General features: G+C 35.4%; 1 protein-coding gene across 2 annotated transcripts; it reads right to left on the reverse strand.

The window, feature by feature from the left end:
- Nucleotides 1–467: 467 nt before the first annotated feature.
- On the reverse strand, nucleotides 468–24,090 carry LOC125668498 (sodium-coupled monocarboxylate transporter 1-like). Of its 2 annotated transcripts, XM_048902714.2 has the most exons (15): nucleotides 23,439–24,090; nucleotides 15,672–15,737; nucleotides 15,357–15,408; nucleotides 15,161–15,228; nucleotides 14,026–14,180; nucleotides 12,983–13,123; nucleotides 12,684–12,813; nucleotides 12,383–12,471; nucleotides 12,109–12,224; nucleotides 11,921–11,988; nucleotides 11,710–11,796; nucleotides 11,211–11,428; nucleotides 10,421–10,518; nucleotides 7,439–7,560; nucleotides 468–7,185 (listed from the first exon to the last, which is right to left on the reverse strand). In XM_048902714.2, the coding sequence occupies exons 1-15, from the start codon at nucleotides 23,808–23,810 to the stop codon at nucleotides 7,030–7,032; spliced, it is 1,938 nt and encodes a 645-aa protein (XP_048758671.2). In that variant the 5' UTR covers nucleotides 23,811–24,090; the 3' UTR covers nucleotides 468–7,029. The 2 variants fall into 2 exon arrangements, with proteins under 2 accessions (XP_048758671.2, XP_048758673.2); XM_048902716.2 differs by lacking the exons at nucleotides 11,710–11,796; nucleotides 11,921–11,988; nucleotides 12,109–12,224; nucleotides 12,383–12,471 and having other exon boundaries at nucleotides 23,439–24,005.
- Nucleotides 24,091–27,504: the final 3,414 nt, after the last annotated feature.

Here is a 27,504-nt window from a genome sequence, read left to right on the forward strand (position 1 = left end):
TTCAATGTTTATGTCTTTGCTATCTAAGTTACAAATTGTAACACGAAAACTTAATGACGCAAGGGTCAAATTTGGTCGCAAATTCTTGGTTACCATCCAAACTACGGTAAAGCTAACCATTTAGTAACCTTCATGGTTTTATGTAGAAACTTATTATTCCTGCATTCAGTCCATCACTAGGGTATTGTTCACATTATAGAAAATATTCCATTGCATTAGATAATATTTCATTGTATCAAGTAGTTTCATCTCAAAAGAAATAAGAATAATTCATGTGTGGAATCTATATAATTATAGAAAAATGATTATTTGCATTTTGAACAAAAACCTATCTTTAAAAAAATGATAAGATTAAATTGCGCTTCGCATCAGCTCTCTGTAAGTATGAACAATAGTTTTTAAAGACACAATTTAGTGGTAATTATAAGACATTCGGAAAAACAGTATACAAATAACAAATACAGAACTAAAATGGAGTAACCTGTTTTATTTAAAGTTCCAAAAGCTTCAGAGTCGAATATATTAGTAATACATATATAATGAATTTACAAAAACCAATTCTGGCCAGAAGATTTCTTTAGAAAGAAACAAAAGAATATGTGAATTATGTAACCTTAATTGTGTAGAAGATGAATTTCATTTCCTTACTGATTGTCCATTCTATGTTGAGGAGAGAAATATGTTTTTTAATGGTATATACAGGCTCAACAAAAATTTATCTATCTAACAAATAAGGACAAATTTACTTGGTTGATGATTAACGAAGACAAACCAGTAATTGTTAAATTGAGTGAATATTTAGTGCAAACTTTCAGAAAAAGAAGTGATGCTTTAAACTGCAAAAATCATTATAGTTTATTATTCATATGTTGGTATAATACTGATATTGTCCATTTACTTGTGTATATACATGATTAGCAATTCATATATGTATGTACTTGTTTCCCCAACATGCTGCATCCACATGCAGTCTATGTAACCTGTAGTTAATGTTGTAAACTTTCTTTCTTTTTTTAATTTTCTTCTTTATAAACTGTCTTACTGTTATGCCCTCTGGGCCCAAAATTGGAATAAACTTATCTTATCTTATCTATATACATGTACTTTTGAAACTTGGCACAATCTATACATACAAATTTGATGCCTTGTATTTTTTTTTTTTTTTTTTTTTTTTTTACAATTTGTAAAACATATACACGTATATATATTATCAAAAGGAACTTTTAAAAAAGCAAAAGAAAAAAGTAACAAAACACATTTTGTTCGGTATTGGCTAGAGAAATGGTCAAATCACACTAAAATTCACATTACCACTCGAGTTTTGGTTATAGAACAAAAATATAATATGGATATATCACATGAGAATGTCCCCACGAAACTTACATGTATAAATCATTACCATATTTATATAACCTTTAAAAGAAAAAAACGAACGTAAGGATATTAAAATAAAATCAATAAAACAAAGAGAAAATAAAAATTACAAACTCTGATTACTTGAAGCAAAACAGAGTTGAATTATCTCTTTTAATGCAAAAATAAATTGTACGAATTAATTAACAAATTCGGTATATATACATATTCGCTGAAAAAAAGAAGAAAAAAAACCTCAAGGTATTTGTAAAAATCATGATTAAATATAGGTAACTTTCATGGCTTGATTTATTAAAATAATGATGGCTTTTGATATATGTATATATAATCAAGTTTATCATTTTCTGATGTAGGTCTATAGTTAATCACACTCGTCTTTCTAAAACCATAACATGTAATAATCGTCCGCACGATAGTCATTACCTCGTGAATACGTTGCAGTTATGAAGAATGTGCGTATTAATCTGGATGATATAGTAGGTCCATTTTAACGACTAAGGAATTCCGACAGAAATGAATATAAAATATAACTATAAAACATGAATTTCATTTTTGAAAATACGTGAGAGTACATGCAGTGGAAAAGGGTGCAAATTAAAAAAAATCATACAAATGAAAAATTATAAAATACAAATAAAAAATTATACAACACAAATGAAAAATCATACAATATAAATGAAAAAGTTTACAATATAAATGATTAATTATACAATACAAATGGAAAACATACAATAGAAATGAAAAAAAAACAAACAAAAAAACATTCATAATATTACAACGTTTGGCTGCCATAATTTGAGTTTGTCGTTATGGGCACAACCAGGACTTTAAGTGGACAAGTGATAAATTTTCATTACTAAGGTACCGCTGGAATACCCTTTCCTAAGCCACGACAGGTTGATGCCGCTTAATAACGAATCTTCTAATATTAGGGCTATTCAACTGTCATAGTAGATGAAAATTCAAAATGGGACTAATCATTCAAGTGAGACCCCACCCCACCCCGTCTCCATCATACAACATATACATGGACCTGTTTCTAGAAAACTAAAGTTTCTTCCAAGAACTAGCTTTGAACATTATCTGGGCAAGTTAGCGACATTTCTCTGAAAGACTGCTAAATCAAACAGTGACACTTCTCCCGCCAAACAAGTCAGCAACATTTACTAACATTACTCCAAAACAGTGCTACTGGTAAAGTTAGTGTTTTACCCCGACAGTACATGCTGCAGGTAAAGTTAGTGATTTCCCCCGACACTACATGCTGCAGGTAAAGTTAGTGATCCCCCAGACACTACATGCTGTAGGTAAAGTTAGTGATTTCCCCCGACACTACATGCTGCAGGTAAAGTTAGTGATTTCCCCCGACACTACATGCTGTAGATAAAGTTAGTGATCCCCCAGACACTACATGCTGTAGGTAAAGTTAGTGATTATCCCCGACACTACATGCTGCAGGTAAAGTTAGTGATTATCCCCGACACTACATGCTGCAGGTAAAGTTAGTGATTATCCCCGACACTACATGCTGCAGGTAAAGTTAGTGATTATCCCCGACACTACATGCTGCAGGTAAAGTTAGTGATTTTCCCCGACACTACATGCTGTAGGTAAAGTTAGTGATTTCCCCCGACACTACATGCTGCAGGTAAAGTTAGTGATCCCCCAGACACTACATGCTGTAGGTAAAGTTAGTGATTTCCCCCGACACTACATGCTGCAGGTAAAGTTAGTGATTTCCCCCGACACTACATGCTGTAGGTAAAGTTAGTGATTTCCCCCGACACTACATGCTGCAGGTAAAGTTAGTGATCCCCCCGACACTACATGCTGTTGGTAAAGTTAGTGACCCCCCCCCCCCCCCCCCCGACACTACATGCTGCAGGTAAAGTCAGATCTGATTGTAGGTAGCCACCATTAGAGAACAGCCAATAGAAATGGGAAATATTTTTTTGACAACGTTCATTTTACATGCAAAGTTATAGCAATATTCACATATAGAGTTTGATATTTCGGGTGACCGTCCCCTCCTTTTTATAGTAGTATTGAATAGCAAGAATGATGATGAATTGAACCCAGCCCACATAGTGAAGGAAGAAGCCCCTTCCCCGATTTTAGATTTTGAAGTTTGGGCTATAAAGTTTTTAAAATTAGAGGTGAGAATGTTGGCTTGTTAAGAATTTTAGACAATGTGAAGAAGTAAACATATTGTTAATTTGCCCCCCCCCCCCCCCCCCCCCCCCCCATCTGCTAAAAAACGATGCTACGAGTTGGGGAGTACCCATAGCAAATATATAATCTGAAACTAGTTGAATCTTTTAAATACCGTTTTCAAGTGTTCTATACAAGAAAGGATTTGAAATAATTGACCGTATACATTTGTCCAACCTTCATTGTTATTAAGTTTAAGAAGTAAGGAAGGGGTGATTCTAAGCAGGCAAGAACCGGTTATTCATACAAAAGACGTATGTATTTAAACATCTATCAGTATGTTAAAAAAAAGAATAAAGCAATACGTGTTAATCTTCTCTACGTGGATTCAAATGAAAAAAAAAATAATAGAAAAAATGAAATTTACACACGAACTAAAAACCTAAGTACATAATGTTACTTTTCAATAATCATTCCCCATTATGCATGCAATACCTGGCATGTCACGACACTTATTTTGTGTAAATTTATTCAACACATCATAGTGAATGTTTGTCAATCAAACATCTATGAATTTAATCTTTCTCTCTCTGATATAGCTCTGCACATAATCTGGACAGCACAATAAGAGAACTAGGTAAGAACGTGTAGTAGCTAAGTATACTTAGGAAAACTTTGAAATAACTGCAATTTCAAGTGTTAATGCTGTCAAGTTAAATTGGACAGGGTAAAATTTCAAATTTTACAATATGATAATGGCAGTGATATTTACAGGTATATCATTTACATGGTATCACATGATCTACATGGACACTTTCCTAAATATAATGGAGTTATCCTTCTTAGTATGTCGTAACATAATTTCCATATTATAAATCAACATTCTTTGACATGCGCTAATATTATATAAACAAATAAGATGCCCGTCGAACAACACTCACATGGGACCCACTCTGACTCCAGATTCAGGGATGAGACCCACTCTGACTCCAGGTTCAGGGATGAGACCCACTCTGACTCTAGGTCAGGGATGAGACCCACTCTGACTCCAGGGTCAGGGATGGGATCCACTCTGACTCCAGGTCAGGGATGGGACCCACTCTGACTCCAGGTCAGGGATGGGGTCCACTCTGACTCCAGTATCAGGGATGGGATCCACTCTGACTCCAGGGTCAGGGAATGAGGAGTACAGGAGGACACGTCCATTTTAATCAAACTACATGTACCTGTCTCCTTGATCTTGATAGGAATATTTTTAAAAAAAGAAAAAAGAAAGAAAACCAACCAAAAAAACAAATCGGAGTTGCAGACACAAGGCCACGTTAGTTTTCTTGCCATTCCATATTCCGAAGCATGTTTGATTTCTAATAATATTCGCCTTTGCCTCCTTTGCATTTCAATTCAGCTTCTCAAATGCAAATTGCAATATTTAATAAGCACTTCAAAATAGACATGAAACTTGAATAAAAACCCAGGAAAAGCACACACAAAATCTCCAGATTTTCTATAAGAAATTACTTTCTCTCGCTTTCATTCAGTGGGTAGATATATTAATCACAACACCTGCATTATAAGTATAAATGTTCTATTTTTTTCTTCAAACAATGTGTTTATTATAATGCACTTCAAACTTCCATATTGCATTATTGATTTACGTGTTATGAACAAATATTTCCATAAATTTATCAATTTTGAAAACCACACCAGCGTTCTTGTATACCTAGTAGTATTAATGATCTTTTTATACAGCGAGTACATACATTGTATATCAAAAAATTGTGTCTTCTATTTCCAATTTTAAAGGAAGTGAACATGAAAATGTGACAAAGGGTTTTAATTTGTCAATTAATGTATATAATGAATTCTGAAAATCATTAAGATGTAGCTTTCTTCAGTAGGGAGATATTTCATAAAGATTAACTAATTTTTTCAATCCTTGGGAGATGCCATATTGAAAAAATTATTATCTCCCTGCTGGGTTATCTGTTAGCATTCACTAGAGGGCAGCACTGATGCTGATGTCAGTAGGACACATTGTGTATTTTTGGCTCATTGTAAGCATCAACGTTAAAGTGTCATAAGCAGAAAGTGAATTAAATATGGGATATCAGTTTGAACCTGATGTTACAGAGGAAGAAATTGCTTCTCAGAATAACTCTTCTTTACCAGCAATTGATCTTAATGAGAGAGGAATTATGTACATTTAAGGGGTGTCTTTGTTGTCATGAGTTTGAATATTTTGTGTCAGATTACATGGATATGTACATAAAGTGCGGTTCTCTACACCCATATTTTGACATGGTGTGTCTAAGTCCTGTTATAATTGATACAGTTTACATTTATCCATGGATTTATGTATCCAGAGAGGAAGGGTCTCAGAGGACTTGGATAACAACTTGTTAAACAAGTAAGAATAACACGAAAATGAAAAATACCTTCTGTATTTACATGTATTAAAATCTAAACATAACATGGCATTTGTGTGTAAATATTTCCAATTACATACACACGTGATAGAATACAGTGACAATTCTGTTTCAGGCATGCTATCAAGATTTATGGCCTACAGACAGTTTATCAACTAGGTCAGACGCGGTCAGCCTCTGGGGGGGGGGATAAGAGTAGTTTTACCTTCATTTGTTGTGACATAAATTAAGGGAGCATTTCCTAAAGAGCACTGCAATTATAAAGGATTTCTTGAAACCTCAGACTTTGATACAGATTCTGAATAAGTAATTTTTATTAGTGTAAATAAATAATATAGCTGTAAATTGCATTTCCGAAATTCATCTGTGGTCCATGTACATCAATTATTATGAAATATATAAATTAATGCCTATATTGCAGTACTTTTATGACACAGTCACCTAAATTATCTCCAAATATTTTAAAATCTAATAAAATTAATTGATTTGGAATTTTGAAATATAACAGTACTAGTGCTTCTGAGTAAGTTCAGAAGTTGGAGGAGCTGGAGATATTTTGTGGGAGTGTTTTCTTCTTTTTCTTAATGTATTGTAATTAGATTTGATTTCAATTCTTTTTGCTCCAAAATCTTATCCATCAATTCTAATATGAATCCATAATTTTCTGCTGTATAATAGTGACCCAGTCAACAACAGTAATGTGTCTCATCTACGTCAGAGCACAGATGCATACTGGGAAATAATGGATGACCTCCATAAACCTTTAACTTAAGAGTGTTTAATTGGTCAAATCTCGTAATAGAAACAAGCAAATTAGATTCAGGCCACATTATTTAGTTTCAAGAGGTCTTTTAAGTTTATTATGCAACAAATATTTTTTTCATGTTCACTTCCTTTAAATGAAAGATGTTATACTTGATCTCCCGTAATTTTCCTTGGAAATAGTCTAGAATGCTTAAAACTTTAGCGATTGATTAGATGCTTTGCATCAAATTGTTTTGTCTAATGATTATGCAGTCTCTCTCTGAAGCATACTATAAGGTGCTGTGCTTAGACTGGACCGTATTTAGTGGACTTTCTACAGTTTCGTGGAGAGGTCATTATGCGTGTAACCATTTTTTATTTCTTTCTTTTCGGATAGACTGATATCCGACATATCCAAAGCCTTGTTGTCTATTCCATCGTGCTGCAGTTTCTGTTCCTGAGACTTCATGAACTTTGCAATAAAGTTCTCCTGAAAATTGGTTAAAACATTAAACTTCCTTGAAAATCATTCAGTGAATTGCACTAAGAGTTATACATTAAAAACCCTTCTGATTACAGAGATTCCACTTTAGGGGAATTTCACTCCTCCATCCTTATATTTTCATTTTATTCAATGGAATAATTTCGTGGATTAAGTCATATTTTATTTATTCAATTCGTTGGCATTACAGAAACATTCAGAACACCGCCAACACATTCACTACATTTACTGCCATACTTACATCTCCATGTCTGACGCCACATCTCATCTTACGACGGAAGGACTCGGGTAAAAATGGCATGAACACGTCAAAGAAAGGACAGATCACACGAGGATCCAACTCCGACATTTTTTTATGACCCCCTGAAATAAAATGATGCAATAATGTACAAATGATCCTGTATGAATAAACATTTCCTTCACAGACTTGTGATGTTTGACGTTTCTTTCCAAACATACTAAGAATACGACTAATCATGGCCCTGTTGTAATTCAGAAGAAATTTTTTAAAATATTTACAAATATATCTGCATGTAAAACTTAATGTATTTGATTCTCTATTTTGGCCCCATTCTACCCCTGGGGGTCGTGATTTGAATAAACTACTCTATGTCAGGAAGTTTTTATCTAAATTTCAACTTTTCTGGCCCAGTGGTTCTTGAAAAGAAGATTTTCCCAATATATCCGCATGTAAAACTTCGATCCCCTATTGTGGCTCCACTCTTCCCACGGAAGCTACAATGTGTTCTTTATGTCAGGAAGCTTTCATGTAAATTTCAACTTTTCTGGCCAGTAGTTCTTAAGAGGATTTTTAAATGACTCCATCCTACTTTTGTCTTTTCCTGATTATTTCCCCCTTCAATTGAAGAAACTTGAGTCCTCTTCACCCAAGGATTATTTGTACCAAGTTTGATTGAAATTGGTCCAGTGGTTCTGGAGAAGATGACCATGTGAAACGTTTACAACGACGACAGACAATGGACAAATTCTTATAAGAAAGGCTCACTTGAGCCTTCGGCTCAGGTGGGCTAAACATTGTATCAGGTTTTAGGTGGGCTAAACATTGTATCAGGTTTTATGTGTGGGTATGCAGTTGTGGTGGTCGGACGGGTTTGATCGCCGGTGGCCAGATAGCTCAGTTCGTAAAGCACCTGACTAGAGATTCAGGGGCTCGGGTTCGAATCCAGGTCTGGTCCGTTGCATTTTCATATTTCCCGTTACATTTGATGCCGTAGACCAGCCCCTGGAACTGACAGGTGAAAATGTCTGTCAGGGGATAAAGATCCTGGTTTGATGTCTTCAAGGTATGAAGGCATTTAATGAGGGAGGAAAGTAGTAGTCAGACGGGTTCGATCGCCGGTGGCTCAGTTGGCCAGTAGAGCATCTGAATATAGATTCAGGGGCTCGGACACAAATCCTGGTCTAGTCCGTTGCATGTTCTCCCTTCCTGTTACACAGTCATTTTAAAGAACAGTATTTAAATGTAATTATCAAAAGACGCCGACAGACAGACGAAGGACGCCAAATAATGGCAATGGCTCACATGTAATGGAAGGACAGCTCCGCTCTAAAGACCAGGACAAAGAAAATACGTCCGCTGAATTTTCAGCGTAAATCCCAATCGTAACTCCTCGAATGTCTCGTTCACTCGATATTTATGTCGAGTGTGCGAGACATTCGAGGAATTCCGATTAGCGTAAATCCTAACAAGCGTCCTCTTTGATCTCGCAAAATCACATCTCGTTGATTTGAGATTATGAACTTGCGTAGATTAATTTCAATTTCATCCTAGTCTTGCGGTTCTTTAGACAATGCAATGTACCACAATGGGTCTAATGTCAATTCTATATCGATCATAGCTGGGGCAAGACGATACCTGTTTTTCCGCATCTAAAAAAGCAACCTCTCCGGTCGAGTTTCTAGTTACCCGGTGACAGTCATGGGATGTACAAAGCTGGTGACTGCCCCCTTTTTTGTCAAAAGGTTAGTTTAGTACAACAGGTATAACAAGGTGAAACAAGATGTGTTTGTGAAACACAAATGCCCCCGATAATGGCCAATTCCGAAGATAGCCAAGGTCACAAGGGCAAATATCTTGGTACCATTAGAAAGATCTTGTCAAAAGAAATGCTCATGTACAATATGAAAACTCTAATATTTACCATTTAGAAGTTATGACCAATGTAAAAAACAAATTAAAAGTAGGTCAAATGTCAAGGTCAAAAGGTTCAATACCAACAGAAAGGTCTTGTCACAAGGAATACTCATGTGAAATATCAAAGCTCTATCACTTACTGTTCAAAAGTATTAGGAAGGTTAAAGTTTTTAAAAAGTAGGTCAAGGTCAAGGTCACGGGGTCAAAAATGTTATTAGCAAGGTTAAAGTTTCAGACAGAGTGAATGACAGACAGGACAAAAACAATATGCCCCCCCCCCCCGATCTTCGATCTCGGGGGCATAAAAACTTCAACCATGCTACTACAATGATTACTATGATAGTGGAATATTGTACTTATGTTTATGAAAATATGTAACTGTAAGCTTGACATCAAATGTTCATGATCAGCTTGATTAATCATTGAATGGATCTAATATATAGCAAACTAATTCTTGAATCTACATTTATTTACAAGATGCGAATGCTAAAATATCTTTCGATTTAATGAGTTGTTCCAATTTGCTCTATGAAGAACACGCCATTGCTACATGGCCACTGAGAATATCACCACCTTAATATTGAATAGAAATTTATGAAGTTTTTTTTTATCGTATTGTGCAATCTTGCACAAATGAGTTTTCCAGTCATTGGGTTTTTAAATTAGAAATTCTTTTTCATTGGTAGAGTCTATGCTAGGCGCGCATATACAGGGAAGGGGTCTGCCCCCCTCCCCCCTTCCCGAGTTTGGTAGAAAATAGTTCTTATGAACTTCCAGTTGTAAAATACTAGTGTTATTCCCGAGTATACACTAGGGAAAAACATAGAAATACGGAAAAAGCAATTGCAATATGATAAAATCAGATCCTCTGATTAAAATCAGATCCTATAATCCGCTCACGTAGATCGCTAGACAATGTAACGATCTGTTTGCGCGGATCAAAATATCTGATTTTAATCAGATTGCTGGAAAAAGGTTCTGGATTCTCTTAGGTATACACGTGTACAAGTACCTGCGCTCGCCTTAATGGCAGTATCGTCAACATATTATTCTGGATATTGGACGTACCCGTTATAAGACTCACAATGCTGCCTATAATGACCACAGTTATCACCGCTAACCCAGTATACCATATATAGGACATGCGGTACAACAGAAAATAGTCCCTGAAAGAAAGAAAATTTATATTACATTTTCTTACATGGAGGGATTACCTGTCTCTAAAACAGGGGAATTGTCAAAATGGGTGTGGGCGACTTTAATGCTGTATGTTAAATTGAGGTCTGTCAAAATATAGAACTGCGCGTGCGTCTGATACTGGAGGGTGCTCGGAAAGTAAACTAAATGTAAAACTCTATTTGGCGTACATATTATTATCGTACATTGTTGATGTTAGACTTTCATGTACGATAGATTGGAATTGCTTCAATCTGGTCAGAAAACTACATTCTAATATTGTTATTTCAAATTTTGTCCTCTTAAGGAGGAATGCTACACCAGAGAAATTTGATATGGATGAAAAGTGGAGGATATGTGCAACAATATTTTGAAATTGAAAACTTTCAAATGTATTTTATTTAGTCAAAAAATGCAGTTTTAGTAGAGAGCAATCTTTAAAAAAAAAAAAAGTAAAACATCTGCTGGACTCGAATCCGCGACCTACAGTTCAGCAGTCGACGTGCTAACCCACTGAACTATTCAGCTAGGCAATAATCTTTTAAATGAATAGACAAATATTGCTGATATTTATATTTTCATACATTTTTTAAAAGGAGGTAGGCCATTATGACGATGTAGAGTACCTCCTTAAAAAGAGTGAATAAATGTATATTGTATCTTTCAAAACGTGAACACATACTTCGGTGGTGCTGGTACAGTTGGGGTGGTGCTTTCCATGACAGCAGCGGTAGTGGAAGCAATCGTGGTGGTCACTCTATTTAAAGCGTTGATGGCTGTCATGTTGCATCCTGCCGTGGTCACAGGCGATTTGGGGGTGATGACCACATTATTCAAAGAGGTTCCAAGGCCAATCCATGCCACAAAGGCCAGAGCTGTTACTAGGCCTACATTTCCTCCCTAGCATTGAATTAAATATGAAAAGTACTTTACAGTTTAATCTACATGATTATTGGAATGATAATGGCATAATTTGCATTATTAAACTAGTTCCAACCTAATGAAAGAAAAATTACATTTCAAAAATAATTTTAAAGCATTTAAATCACCGACAGTTCGTATGGTAGACCATTAAGGCTCTTTCCAACGTGTCAGAAATAAAGTTATAAATGTTTTGGGGATGTCACCAGTGTGTTAAAATCTCAATATAGCGAATTTTCCATTAAGTGTTCAAATAATACCCATGCATTCCCCCAGGGGCACAGCATTCCGAAAGTAAACAGTCCCAAAAGTGGGCCACCGAGGATGCCGAACAGAACATATGCAAGCTGTCAAAATAATAGCACAAAACGTATCATGTTACGCGAAAGGAACACGTAAAATGCATACATTGTTCAGTATGGTGACGTAAGAATGTGCATGGATTTAAAAGACAGAGAGGATTTGGGTTACCTGTAAAATTGCTCCAAGGTTAGAGACAAAATAAGCCAACGCAAGACAAACAAGACCACAGCCAACCACTGGGAAAAGAAATAAAATTATTAAATCAAATAATCTGAAGCTCCAAGGACGTGTTACATAATTGTTGAATCCCATATACCCATACAACTTTAAGTGATAGAAAAGGACCCAAAATCTACCTGCAGCTTTGGAGAATAAAGTGGCAGCGTAACCCGTAATATTTTTGCAACAGTAGGGTTTCACAAAGTCTTCAAGCAATACGGCAGCCACGGCATTGAGGCCGGAGGATATGGTACTGTTTTAAAAACCATAGAATGCAGTAATATGTACAGGTTTGTACTTGTATACAATGAATCTGTAAATTCACTTATCGAAAAGCCTCGGACAAAGCTGTACATAATACTTTTCATTTCCCAAAACTTAAGAAATGCTGTACTTTAGTATATTGCATACCTTAAGCTTCCGCTGAAGACACATGACAAGACCAATCCAGGTATTCCATGCAAGTGCCCCAACAAGTCCATTGTAAAAAGAGGAATCAACTGAATAAGTGAAATCTTATTTCTTAGTGTTTTCTTTTTTAAACCACGTTCTAAAAATGCCCATTCTATATACATGTATTCCCTACATTTTTAATTAATGGTTTTTGCCTTTATAGCAAAAATCAAACTGGAAAGAACTTTATAGGATGAAATATTTCGAATATGATGCGAATCAATACTTGATTTTACATTATATCACCAGTATCCTGTACCTGATCCGTTTTGCTGATAATTTTCAGACTGACCGGGTCACACTCGGAATAAAACGCATACATGACGACGCCGACAGAACACACAAGGGAGAGAATCAAAAACATACCGGGGAAGTTCAGCCATAATGCACTGTAACAAGAAATACAAAACAGGTTTAAAACCCCTTTTCTCCATTCGGACTTCAATTTTTAATGGAGAACGTGATTACAAATGTTAATCGCATTATCTACAAGCCAAAATCGTTCAGAAAATAACGTGAAATATGCAAAGAAATTTGAAGGTAACCAGGCAAACTCACATCTTAGCATGTCTCACTGATGGTACCGAGATAGCTCGCTGAACTTGAGCTTGGTTGATTCCGTAAATGGCCATCCAGAAGAACCCCCCACCAACTATCACATTCCACGTTGTGTGGCGAACAGAGGGGTCGGGGTTAAATCTGCAAGCAAGAAATGGAAACAAGGTCATCTCTTTCAAAACGTTTCATTTTTCGTTACCTCATCATTTTTAATTCACATGAATAAAAAAAAGTTAGAAAATACTCAGAAATACACTAAACAAGCATTCTTGAAATAATCTCGTGATTGTGGTTTGCAAATCGGTGTGTCATGTCGCCTTAAGAGTTTTATATTAATTGACAATTACCTCTGAACATATAATTTCATTTTCGTACATCACATTAGTATATTGTGAAAATGAATTCATAAGTGTGGGTGTTTTGTAATGGTGGTCTTGTGATTTTCTTGCGAGTCGAAATGTTATCTTCTTTTTTCCCGTTCAAAATAATGCTAGTCTGTTGGCGATATGACACTGTTGTAAGTGTTTCTTTAAAATTTCATGTAAGGTATCATATCTTTCTAATTCGTGTGTGAGACTACGATTAGACACTTATGCTGTAAATAGTAACTCTTTATTATCTTGTTTAACTTTAAAGAGACAGAAAAGTTCATTTTGGTGAAAATTTGTTCTCACCACAAATCATCTTGTTCCTTTCTAATATGATTAAAAACAATATATGAATGATATCGCTCAACATTGAAATGACTGCATGTTTGTCAAAAGTTACAGTAGGAGCCAAATTATATACCAGATTGAATTTTTGTCCAGGAAGCAAAAATTCAGGGGACAAAATTTGAAGATTATAATTGTTTTGAATTTGGAAATAAATGCAGATAAATATGAAATTGTTATTATTATTATCATTTTTTTTTTTTTTTTTTTTTTTTACAGAAAACGACTTGTATGAATCATTTAGACTCATTTTAATTCTTTCAAAAATTTGAACAAAATGACCTTTACTATCCCTTTAAATACTACGTGTAATGACAGGAAGGTACTCGCTCAAAGAACATGATCCTTTGGTTCTTGTTGGCAATATCCCAAGCCACATCGAGGCCACCCAGTTTCATACTACCGGAAATCAGCAGAGCAAGCATCCCGGCAAACATGATTAACATCTGAAAAGAGTCTGTCCACACGACGGCCTTCATTCCGCCCTACAACGGAAATACACATCAGAGAAAAAACCTCAATACTTTCTAATGCTAATGCAGTCTCCAAATATTTCAATTCATTTTTATTAATTTCAATGTATTTGAATTAATTCAGCTTAAATACTGCTTGTTTCTCCCTTCAGATCTATCATTTGGTATGTAAGTAGGACAAATATCTTATTCTGGGTGTAAAAATGTGACATTTATTTGACAAGTCACGAGCATGAACTAAACTTATAGTCAGTTAGCACCACCTTCCAAGTCCGGGGTTTGTAAAGCACCACATATCTTATAAACTCTCGACAGTTTATGTTGAAATTCGAATTCTAATTGGTTCAATGCGCGCAATGGGATTCTTCGTCGTATTCAACTTATGCTAGTAAATACACAACGGAGATGACACGTAACGGGCAAGTTAATATGAACTTATGGGCACGATAAAAAAACAACCAAAAAAACTTATGTTCACGATCGAAGATGACATCTAAACTATAGGGTGTGTAGTGATGTTTTGTTAAAGAGACAGAGAAGGTATAATTTAGCAAACCTTTTAACAGTTTTTGGCCTACTTGTAAAAGTTCTTTGGTGTGTACATGTATTTAAATATAGCTTTTTCGAGTACATATATTTCAAGAAATCAACAATGAAATAAAAATTGGATGTTGAATTAGGTTGCATACTCTCTACAAAAACATAAGGTCTGATTATGAAACGTAACATGTAAAAGGCTTTGTGGGAAATTAGGGGGATCACAAACCTTTGACCTAAGGGAAAATGGTTAGCACAAGGAAAAAGCTTATATAGACTAAATTTGCTGCTTAGCACATGAAAATAAAAATCAGAAAAGGTTTGTTAGATAATTTGCTGACAGGATTAACAATAACATTTTCTGAGTCGTGGCCTTTTCTCGTGTCGGCACAAAAGGGAGAAACAAACAGAATTTCAGTATTCAGATTTCATAAATCAGAAGCCATCAAACTTACCAGGGTAGTGTAGAAAATACAGACAAGTCCAACAGCAATTACAGAACCCCACAACGACAAATTCGTCACTGTAAACGGAATATAAATTAACAGCAATTACAGAACTTCGTATAATAGAATAACATTTTAAAAAAAATTCAACTTTCTTGTGACCTGTGAGATAAAACAAATGGTGTATTTTGTGAAATTCACATACCTGCATTCAAAGCGAGGGATGGCCCATACAGCACAACCGACATGTAAAGCAGCTTAATAGAATAAAATATATACATGTAGTACATAAAAAATGTCATCTTATTCTCAGTGTATTTCAGTATAAATCGTGTTGAGTTTGTATCTTGTTTTTAAGGGTATAAGGTACTAGTATATTACTCAATTAAAGATCAAGCAACAACCAAGAATCTCCCTGGAGACGATACTATGACTTAGGCTTATATAGGTGTTGCCTGCTGCCTAATCCTTATTATGTTGTGCATAAAAAATACTGTTTGAATTAAATACTAAGACTTACCATCCACAACAGATAGATTAAGGAACCCAGCACACGACACACATGGCCAAACCGTAGTTCTATATACTGCAATAGATACAATCCAGATTAATATATCTTACAATGAAATCACAAAACATGGACTTTCGGGCCACATCACTCTTCCGAACAGTGACATTGTCTCCCGTAAAGCTTAAAACCCCATATTCTAGTTCTAGGGGTGAGATGTAAAATGAAACTTAATGTACACTACATACGGTTGTTTGCATATTAACTTCCCTCTTGCAGTTCTAGAAAAGCTTTCAAAAGTATTTTTATTTTACATATTCCTGTGTAAAACTTTACATCCATATTTTGACCTCGTCCTAGCCCCGGGGGCCATGTTGTGCTCAATTTGTGGATCTTAAGATGTTTTAGTAGCCTATATATTCCTGTGTAAAACTTTGAACTCTATTGTGAATCTCCCTTAGTCATGGGAATCATGGTGTGCACAAATTTGAATCTACAATAAATAAGGATGCTTGTATATTAATTTGACAAATTGTGTCCCTGCAGTTCTTGAGAAAATAGATTTCAAAAGAATATTTCCATATACTTGCATGCAAAATTTATTGTGTCCCTGACAACCATCATATCAATAAACTTGAATCTACAATAAATAACGGTGCCTGTATATTAATTTGACAAATTATACCCTTATGATTGTATCTTGTTTAACGTCTATCTCGAGAATTTTTCACTCTGGAGACGTCATCAAGATCGGTGAAAGGCTTCAAATTTAGGCCTTTGCTCGGCGCTTACGGCCATTGAGCAGTGAGGGTTCTTTAGCGTGTCACACCTACTGTGACACGGGGCATCTGTTTTTAAGGTCATCTCCGAGGACCTCTGACATTCACACCTGATGCCGAGCATTTGGCGATGGAACTGTCACTCCTTGTTTTAACGACTTAAGTCTGTCGCAGCCGGGATTCTAAGCCCGGCCTTCCGCATGCGGGGCGAACGCTCTTACCTCTAGGCCACCGTGGCGGTATGACAAAAATTAGTTTCCAAAATATTGTTATAACAATCTAGTTTGCCAATACAACCTATCATTCGATCAAATGCTGTCTGGTGTGTTTCATACCGATTGTTAGACTGTTCGTGGCACACTGATTTTGACTACGGATAACTCCGTTTATATAGCTGACGGCGGGTGTGACCGGTCGACAGGGAATGCTTACTCCTCCTAGGCACCTGATCCCACCTCTGGTGTGTCCAGGGGTTCGTGTTTGCCCAACTACCTATTTTGTATTGCTTATGGGATTTGTGAGATTGAGCACTGTTCGTTATCTTCACCTTTCACATCTTCACAAGTCAAGGGTTATTGATTCGTTACCTCGCACTAACCCTTGACATCAGTCGCTATATAAAAGTTGGGCTTATTAGACCATTACGCAATCCACTATGAATAAACATCCAATGAAATCACTGCATCTTGTTATGGTGTACATGGATACAAATAATGCGATCTTATACTGCTGTATTGATAAACACGCGCAATTGTAATGTCTACACCACTAATTACGTTTATTGATAGTAGATCAAGTTTGGAAATCTTTTTGCTTAAGACATATTGATTAAACGATTGGCATAGCCATAACTGTAGGTATCAATACGCGTGTTTTTTTTTTTTTTAAAACATCTCGCTTCGCGTTGTTATAAATAGAACTGCATTCTCATTGGTTCCCACTCTTTTGTGGAAACAATCAGGACGAGCCCAACATTTTTATAGTCACTGATGTCAAGGGTTAGTGCGAGGTAACGAATCAATAACCCTTGACTTGTGAAGATGCACCTTTCATGAAAAACTTGAAACTCATTTGTGGCCTTGTCATGAATCTGGTAATTATCAAGTGAGCAAACTTGATTCTATACTACACAGGGATGCTTGTATATGATTTGAGAAGAGAAGAAAGCTTTTAGATATATTACTTTTCAGTATTTCCAATTGTTAATTATTTCTCCTTGTATGGTGGTCTTTGCTAAATGCTGACATTAAACGAGACTAATAAGTTATGTAATAAAACACTTATTGCACTTATTTCTTAGACATCAACTGTTGTTCCTCTATAGGGAAACTAATCATCAACTGTTGTTCCTCTATAGAGAAACTGTAATCATCAACTGTTGTTCCTCTATAGAGAAACTGTAATCATCAACTGTTGTTCCTCTATAGAGAAACTGTAACCATCAACTGTTGTTCCTCTATAGAGAAACTGTAATCATCAACTGTTGTTCCTCTATAGAGAAACTGTAACCATCAACTGTTGTTCCTCTATAAACTGTAATCATCAACTGTTGTTCCTCTATAGGGAAACTGTATCATCAACTGTTGTTCCTCTATAAACTGTAATCATCAACTGTTGTTCCTCTATAGGGAAACTGTAATCATCAACTGTTGTTCCTCTATAAACTGTAATCATCAACTGTTGTTCCTCTATAGGGAAACTGTAATCATCAACTGTTGTTCCTCTATAGAGAAACTGTAATCATCAACTGTTGTTCCTCTATAGAGAAACTGTAATCATCAACTGTTGTTCCTCTATAGAGAAACTGTAACCATCAACTGTTGTTCCTCTATAAACTGTAATCATCGGCTCTGAGCAAGTTTCCGAGGTTTTAGTCCTTTCTTCGGGACAACAATATGGCTGATACTCAAGAAACCGTGCAATAAGTTATGTGAACAAGACCTTTGTAAAAATGCAGTAAACATTTTTTTTTTTTACAGGGAAACGTAAATGCACTCGAATTATGGCACATTTTCAACTGCAAGTTGAATTGAAATTCTGTGAAGGAAAGCCCACATTTATATAACCCTATGTGTTATTTACGGTGATTCATAGCTATCCATTAACATTGCCGCTCTAAAAAACAGAAGTCAATGAAACGAGGGCAATTTTTTCCAGTTGCATTTGTGACATCCTGGTGAGGATATTATAACTTATATTAGCAATACCCGACTTTGACGATTTATTGTTATTCATATAGAGTTTATTATTGATATATAATTTATTGTTATTCATATAGAGTTTATTATTGATATATAATTTATTGGTATTCATATAGAGTTTATTATTGATACATAATTTATTGGTATTCATATAGAGTTTATTATTGATATATAATTTATTGTTATTCATATAGAGTTTATTATTGATATATAATTTAATGGTATTCATATAGAGTTTATTATTGATATATAATTTATTGGTATTCATATAGAGTTTATTATTGATATATAATTTATTGGAATTCATATAGAGTTTATTATTGATATATAATTTATTGTTATTCATATAGAGTTTATCATGATATATAATTTATTGTTATTCATATAGAGTTTATTATTGATATATAATTTATTGGTATACATTCTATAATTATTGATACACAGTTTAAGTATAAATGAAGCTTTGGTAATATAATGTAATGTAATGTAACTGTATCCTAAGTAACTTAGCAATACAATATTCAAAATAAGTCATTGTCGATTCAAATTCTGAAGAGTCAAACGGGTCAAAAAGTCAAATTTTCAGTCAGTCAAAAGGATCTGAAGAATGATACTGGTTTGGTAGAATACTGTTAATACTTTTAAGCCAAATTGAATTCCACAAAGATTCTATAACACAAGGAGATTCGTCAAATTGGTCGAATGCTCTTTTACAGATTCTAAGCCTGAAAAAGTCGTATGACAGATTTTGACTAAGATCCCTATATACTTACATGTGCACGTTTTAGGATACCTGACATGGGGTTATAGTATACGAAGGTACATGTATTGGGTGTTGCTAAAACACGGAACGAAAAATGAAACGGAAAATATTGTATGCAATAATGTTATGAGGAGGTCAGCATTTTGCAAAATAAAAGGTTTATCATGAACAAGGGAAGCAGAAATTACGGAGAGAGCGGAAAGTCATCCACAGAATCCACCGTTTCATATACTTCATACTAATGCATATGTATTTGAAAATTTCCCCCCCGAAAACAACATAGTAAAAGTTAAATTAGATTTTTCAACAATTTTCCCCTAACATAGCCTTCTTAAATCGAACTTGCTTTTATTCGTAATTTAGTTAGAGACACCTGGTATAATACATATATTCATTGATGTATCGCATCAAATTTTAAAGCGAACGAGTCCGATGTGTATAAAGGATTTGGGATGAGTTGATGTGAAAGTTCGTACATTTACTGACATCCTGCGGATTAGTGTTGAACCCGAAGAGATACAGCGGGAAAGAAAGATTGAAACAGAACCAATGAAAAGTAAGGTAAAGTTTACGATCCATAGTATGAGAAATTAACAGATATGAAATAGCTAAAAGACTAACAGACAATTTATGCTTGAATGGAATTAAAAGGTCATCTCATTATTAATCTAAATGTTAAAATACAAGTATTTAGTTTAAAAATAAAGTGTTAGAAGTCCTCCCTATTTAGGATTGGAGTGCTGTGGTCACAAAGTTTCTGTTACTTAAAAAATAATATATCAAACACAAGATGTTTAACTTGCTGACTTAATAAGGTCGTTGTTATATACATACCACACTACCTGTTGTAGGTGCACACATACACTGTATTATGTGTAAATTTACATGTAAATGTGCGTTAATGACGTTTTGCCACCACCCCCCGGGGGGGGGGGGGGGGGGGGGGGGGTAAGTGTGTTCTTTTCAGTGTCTACCCATAGGTGTCGCTGCTCGCTAACACATCTGTCAATGCCGACATTTCTAAATTCTTGTAAAACGTTTTGTAAATTCTAATACAGATGTTTAACTTCGCTAAAATCACTTCATGATGCAAAATTTAAAGATGAAATTGGTTCACCGCTTGTGAACAAGTTCCCACAATTTAGATTTTAATCATAATAAAGTATTTTCTTCTGATTTTTGGTGTTATCTTAGCTACATTAATCAATCTAATTCTTAAATTCTGTTCCATTTTCCGTTCCGCGTTTTAGCAACACCCACGTGTACTATACTGTTTGTTAGTTGGTTGCTTTCAATAGTCTACACAGCGGGGTTAAGGTGTCCCGGGTAAAATAACAAGCAATAACAGCATATTCATATAAAAGTAAAATTCTTTCAAGCGTCGCATATTTTTAGTAAAAATCGTTTGTCAATACATTAACAAACATCGTATCACATGGGGAAATCCTTTGCTTACCTATTACGTCGTCATACAAGTGACGTGGAGCTATTTTTATCCGTTAGACTTTTAGTTGTTTATCACCTCGTTCCAGGTGAAAGATGCACTCAAACCATTTGCAGCTTGGGCTTGATATGTCGACATTAATATAGTAAATTTAAAGAGTGATACGGATCGGTACAATATCCTCTCAAATATAGCAATTTCCATAATCTCAACTCAAATGTTGGGCATTTTCCACATTCACATCCAAATCGTATCTAAACGAGGCAAAATATTGTACCTTCCGTATCAAAATCCTAAATCTGCAACTAGTTACCTTTCTGAATATGCCTAGGTCGAAATAAAATATCGTCATCTTTCACCTGTAACGAGTCGATATGTACATGCGTTGGTTTTCTTTATTCTAAATGACTATACACATCGGGGGCGATATCAAGGTCACAAAGTGATGTAAAGATTACTTTACAGTCTTTCGTTCACATATTATATATAAATATATGAGACTTATATATTATTGAAGAAATTTAGGGGGGGGGGGGGAGGGGGATCATCTGACAAACAGATTAAAACACATACAGCTTGAACACTAGATAACGGCAATAAATAGCGAGAAAATATTATGACATTTTCCCCGTGATACAACTATAGACCTGTACGTCGTGACGTACTTTTATATTGTGACGTCATATAGTATGCAGTGCACCGAGGTACATTTTATGATGATTATTTTAACTTTACTCGGGACACCTTAAAGTAATTCCACCCTCCTGTGATGTCATCAGATTTTGCAAAATCAATGATTTGTTTAGATTTATGCAAGATAGGAACATAAATTTTGTTGGGAGTCTTTTCCTATAGTTATTGTAAAAAATCTTGTCAAAAATAAAATATTTCAAAAGTCTAAGTTATAGATGAATAATCAATTATACGTTTCAAAATATTGAATCCAAGGGCAATAACTCTGTTTCTATTGATTTCTTTATCAAGTCTATTATGCGATGATTTCCTTTATTTTTTACATACTTTTTGTATATTTTTGTGAAGATACAGTTTCATGAAATTGTTATGAATGCTACGCTATCGTCATAACCAGTTTTTATGAGATTTTGATAACGCTGTTTAATGAAAATTGCAATTTTATGACGGTGATATATGATTCTGATTATGTACGTCTCACATCTTAAAAAGTGTGATGACCTATGTATTTTATTTGATAATTTGTTAGTTTTAACTCTAATGAATGGAAATAAATACACAATTTAAACTTGTATCAGATAAAACTGCGAGTATGGAGTTACCTTAACCCTGCTGCGTAACGTTTAGGGCGATCGCTTCACAGCCTGGAGGTCACGGGTTTGAATGGCGCTGCGTCAAACCTATAGGAAGTGACTGTTCCTTCGCCAGGTGCCCGGCCCTAGAGATGAACGTCACGGGTCGTGATCTTACAGAGATCCTGTGTCATTGTAGGTGTAACTAGCACGATAAAGAACCGTCACTGCTACCACCTTATGCCATGCATAGGTCAAAATTTGTGGCACTTCATCTGCAGTTGTTGACATATCTGTTTGAGTGAATATCTATCGAATGGGACGTAAAACTACACACAAATAAACGTTCAGTTTCAGTTCTGTTTGAATAAAAAGATTGTGGGTTTATCAGAAGTAAACGAGTCTAATTTATACTGAAATTACATAACGGTATGGTTATCATTGGTGTGGTTGGGTATTTTTAATCCTGTAAGTCAGTTCTACGATATATCACGTTTCAATTTGAAACATCAAAGATTAAGCAACGTGAATTAAATTTTCAAATAAATTAGTATTTCATATGATACTGTACTTGCAAATTGTGTTTCTTCCAGACCCAACCACACCTTCCAGATACCTCAAATTGGCGTGGTTGTTGTTACATGATTTTTGTATATAAGTGCAAGAATTTTATAAACCTGTGTAATAAAGAAAAGTTTATCTGGTTTATGAGCAACGAATGTAAAAATGTTATTGAAAAATTTGCCAAGTAAATATATAGCTGTTTATTAAGAAAAGTTGATTTTTTATGAACTTTATGAATTTTATTTCTTTATCTATCTTTTTGATAATCACTCTTTTATGGTTAATGTATATGGACTTTGTGTTCTTTGTATGCCCTCTGGGCCAAAAATACTTACTTTCTTATATGTATGAATTAAATCATAAATACACGAATGTCAAATGAAATTCAAGGTAAATTTCATATCTTATCATTTGCAAAATTCAACAACCAAAGGTTAAAAAACTTTACACAATAGATATGGAGATCCACCAAGTGATTGATTGTAATAGTCTAGGATGATATTAAGTCACTAGTGGATTCATTGATCTTTTCATACAAAGCATAATATCGCCATGTATAATATATGACTGAAACTGGTCATTGGAAAACTATGACTAGATTTTTCTTAATATGAAGATGCAAGGTATTGGTTTGTTAATCATACATTAAGAGGTTCCTCATAGTGTCAAAGTACTGGTACACTGGTATCGGAGCACGTATAGTGCAGTTATTTAGCGATTTTTGAAAATTTGATGAGATGTAAAAAAATCCACCTAGCCTTACCTGAAAGACACTGGTAATTTCCAGCCGGTAGAAAACGGGAACAAAGATGTGGGCAGTTGCCGCGGCTGATATGATGAATCCAATGGAGATCCACCAATACATAGTGTTATTAGAGTACACCTCCGCCGGGGTCCCCAGTAAGGTGATAGCGGATATAAAACTGGACAGTAGGGACAGAGCAACGGGAAATGTCTGCATCGACCGTCCGGCCAAAAGAAACTCCTTTTCATCCGTCTTTTTCCTGTCCTTGATGGCATAGTAAAGTCCAATGGAAGCCGAAATCAGCAATGTGGCACCGAACACAACGTAATCCACTGCATTAAAAGTCACATCATCTTTCTGTTCAAAAATGTACTGGTAGTTTCTGACCATTTTGATATCCTATCACCTGCACAACTTTTATCAAAAGTGACACGCTGAGACGATACTGTTTATCTTTACTGTTTTCCGCTAAACTTCTAGACCATAACGATGTAGGAGCGCCTTGACAGTCAATAAGTTGTTTCTTCGTCAAAGGTAACGCAGTCCGTTAACACTGAGGTAGAAGTGCCATTGAAATCCTGTTTGTGTTCTCACATGCTCTATGTAAATAGTATTTAAAAAAACTTGTCCTACTTATGAATCCGCGGGTTGCTCATATCGACATGCGGTGATAAATGATGTTTTCTTAATTGATAAGATCAAGAAAGATATATGGGCGTCCATCATGGATACTTAACGTACTACAGTCATATGCCGCTAACGATCACGGTATGGATATGTGGAGCTATTGCAGGTGATTTCTTGAGTTTATGAAAATTAAATTTGTAACGCGAATATGTTGCAAGCGTTTTGTAAAAGAACTTAAGAAATAAAACAAATTAAACGAAACTATACTTTTTACACAAAATTTACAATACCGGATAGTTACACGCAATTAGTCGATCAAATTAGTAATTAAACACGTATCTCATGGAGGAAAGTCATACTATTTAAGTACAGTGTATGTAACAAAACGGAATAATAAAATCTTAATAACAGTTACAAGGCTTACTCTTGCAGCTTCTCCCCTGATTGATATGAAGTAAAATAGATTCATATTAAATCTGTGATTAGTACAATGTTGTAGTATTTTGTTTACTTAACGATCAAAACTGTAATTATTCATTAGTATATGTAATCAATCGATAAATGTTCCATAACAATCGAAAAATGTTCGATCTAATCATGTCTAAAAGTAAAGAAATATTTATATGGAGGACATGAGTAATTTTGATATAACAATCCGTAAAATGGTAACGACATCCTTGCTGCATTCAAAGCGACTAGCACAGTGCTGTTTTTAAAACAAAACCATCTAGATCTGTCCTAACGGGACATAAATCCCCCCGTGGGGCTCATCGAAAGTGGAACATGCTTAAATTACCGCATACCCGTTTGCTTGATGCCCCTTCGAGAAATTTTAAGGTAGCTCTCTAACACTAAAGCTGTATGACATCACGTCACAAGGTGGCGATTTAAATGTTTTGTGAAAATGTTTTATCGATCGATTTGTTTGTCTGTCATCGTAGCTCAGTGGTTAAAGCATTGGGCTAGTGAACCGCAAATCTCAAGTTCAAATCCCCCAGAGTCTTTTATTTATATGTGTTGAAATAATTTTTTGAAAATCATTTTTTTAAATCCAAAATTGAATATGTTTTGCCTTTTTGGCATATATACTTATTGTATATCATCATATATTTTAAAAGTAAATCAATTCATACTGATTTGAGATACTATTTCTGGGTGTAGTGAGCCACCTTAACTCACATTGAGACGTCACCAGATGTGGCTGATGTATATGCCTAGAGTTCAGGGCCGTAGCAGTGAGGGTTCTTTAACGTGCCAACGCCTGCCGCGACACGGGACCTCCGTTTGAAGGTTATATACTCGAAAGACCCGCGATTCTCACTTCTGATTTCCGAGAGTTTGGCGAAGAAGCAATCGCGTCTTAGACATTTGATGCGTCATAGAACGAGCGGGGCTCGAAACCGCGGCCTCCTGCAGGTACCGCATATCTGATTGCCAGACCATATTATGATTCTAATATACCTTGATCAAGGCCAAATGACCTTGCATTCGAGTGATGACAAACCACCTGGTCATAAGCAGTATGAGTTTCTAATGTTTTTCCATTACAAAGTCAAGGCCCGAACAGTATTTTTTACATGTGACCTTGACCATGGGTCAAGAGTAATAACATACCATCTGCTGTGGGAGAAACTGGCGATCCATAACGTAAGTTACGGTCATCCCAAGATGGCGGTGGCAGAAATATGTGTATTTATTTCTCGTTATTTACGCCATAATTGCTAAATACACATTGGCCTAGGCTTTTAATGATGTAATTAATTAAAAATAGACAGATCAAACCTACAGTACGGCCATCGCGGATCCCGTATTAGACCGCGCTCCCCCCCCCCCTCCCCCCCCCCCCCCGCGGTATGTTAATCCTTCCCGCGCTATCCCTCCGCGGGATTTCATCGCGGGGCAGATTTACACCGCCGCGGTGTGAAGTACCGTTATTTACCTGTTAGGACAAACTAACTGAACGATAGCTATTTCATTCGTCGGCAAAAAACGAGTACGACTTGCTTCTGGACAGCTATCTCGCATTACATACCGGTATATTAAGTAAATCATTTTAGAAAAATGAAAAATAAAATCAGGGACATACTAAAACCAGATATACTTAGGATTTAGTACATTTAATACACCTCCAATTGCTTTATTCTAAAAAAAAAAAAAAAAAAAAAAAAAAAACAACAACAACAACAACAACAAAACCAGCATTTAATTTTGTTTTTTAATAGTATTTTTATGCTACAATTAATGATAAGGATTAGGAGCTGTGTCCTAATATTTTTTACAGTGAAAAAATAATACAAGTAGATCTACAAATGACCGTATACGAGTGCAAGATTAATATGTTCTGTCTGTTTTAATGGTGTTTGTGTAGATTTCGAGAATTGGTTCAAAAATTTATTAGTAACAAAATATTATTTTGTATGTTTTAAGAATAACAAAATGTAAATTTTATATTATGCTAAAAGAATGATTTTTGTTTTCTCATTTCAATCGAACATCGTTTATATGTACACCTGTTGGGTCCCTGCTGCACGTGTTCGTAAAACAACATACGGGGGAGAAGACCCTGTGTGTATATCTTCAAAGCGTCGAATACAGGATGTCAAAATGGTAATGTCTCTACTCCAGGGCATGCGATCTGCTTATCAGCTTACAATTACCTACATGTATACCCAACAAATTTTACCAGTAATTAAACTAGGGTGTTTGTTTTTAATTCCTTCGTCAAGTGCTGGTTTCCTCGCTTACAACTTACTAATTCCTTTTATTACGGTACATATGAATGTCAGTATCATCAAAATTACTCTCTAATTGCATGTTAAATCAAAATTTAATATATGTTGTAGAGGAAGGCCACACATATACGACAGATATGCTTCCTGTGAGCTCGAAATAAAGGACACCACAGAGTCGTCCACTTCTGCTTCATACTTAGATATTTTATTGAAAGTAGACATTAACGGCAAACTAACAACTCAACTGTATGACAAACGGGATGATTTCAGCTTCTCCATCGCCAACTTCCCACATTTATGTTGCAATATTCCATTATCACCTGCATATGGTGTTTATATATCTCAACTGATTCGATATGCAAGAGCTTGTTCTGGGTATAGTCAGTTTTTAAATCGAGGTAAGCTACTGACAAACAAGTTGAAGGTACAGGGATTTCAACAGTCTCGATTGAAGTCAGCATTTCGCAAATTCTATGGTCGTTATAACGATCTAGTTCGTCAATACAACCTCGCATTGAGTCAAATGCTGTCTGACGTGTTTCATACCGATTGTTAAGCCGTTCTTGGCACACTGATTTTGACTGCGGATAACTCCGTTTACCTGATCAGGATATGGGGCTCACGGCGGGTGTGACCGGTCAACAGGGGATGCTTACTCCTCCTAGGCACCTGATCCCACCTCTGGTGTGTCCAGGGGTCCGTGTTTGCCCAACTATCTATTTTGT

Source organism: Ostrea edulis, chromosome 4 (assembly GCF_947568905.1).
Source record: "Ostrea edulis chromosome 4, xbOstEdul1.1, whole genome shotgun sequence".
Taxonomy (NCBI): domain Eukaryota; kingdom Metazoa; phylum Mollusca; class Bivalvia; order Ostreida; family Ostreidae; genus Ostrea; species Ostrea edulis.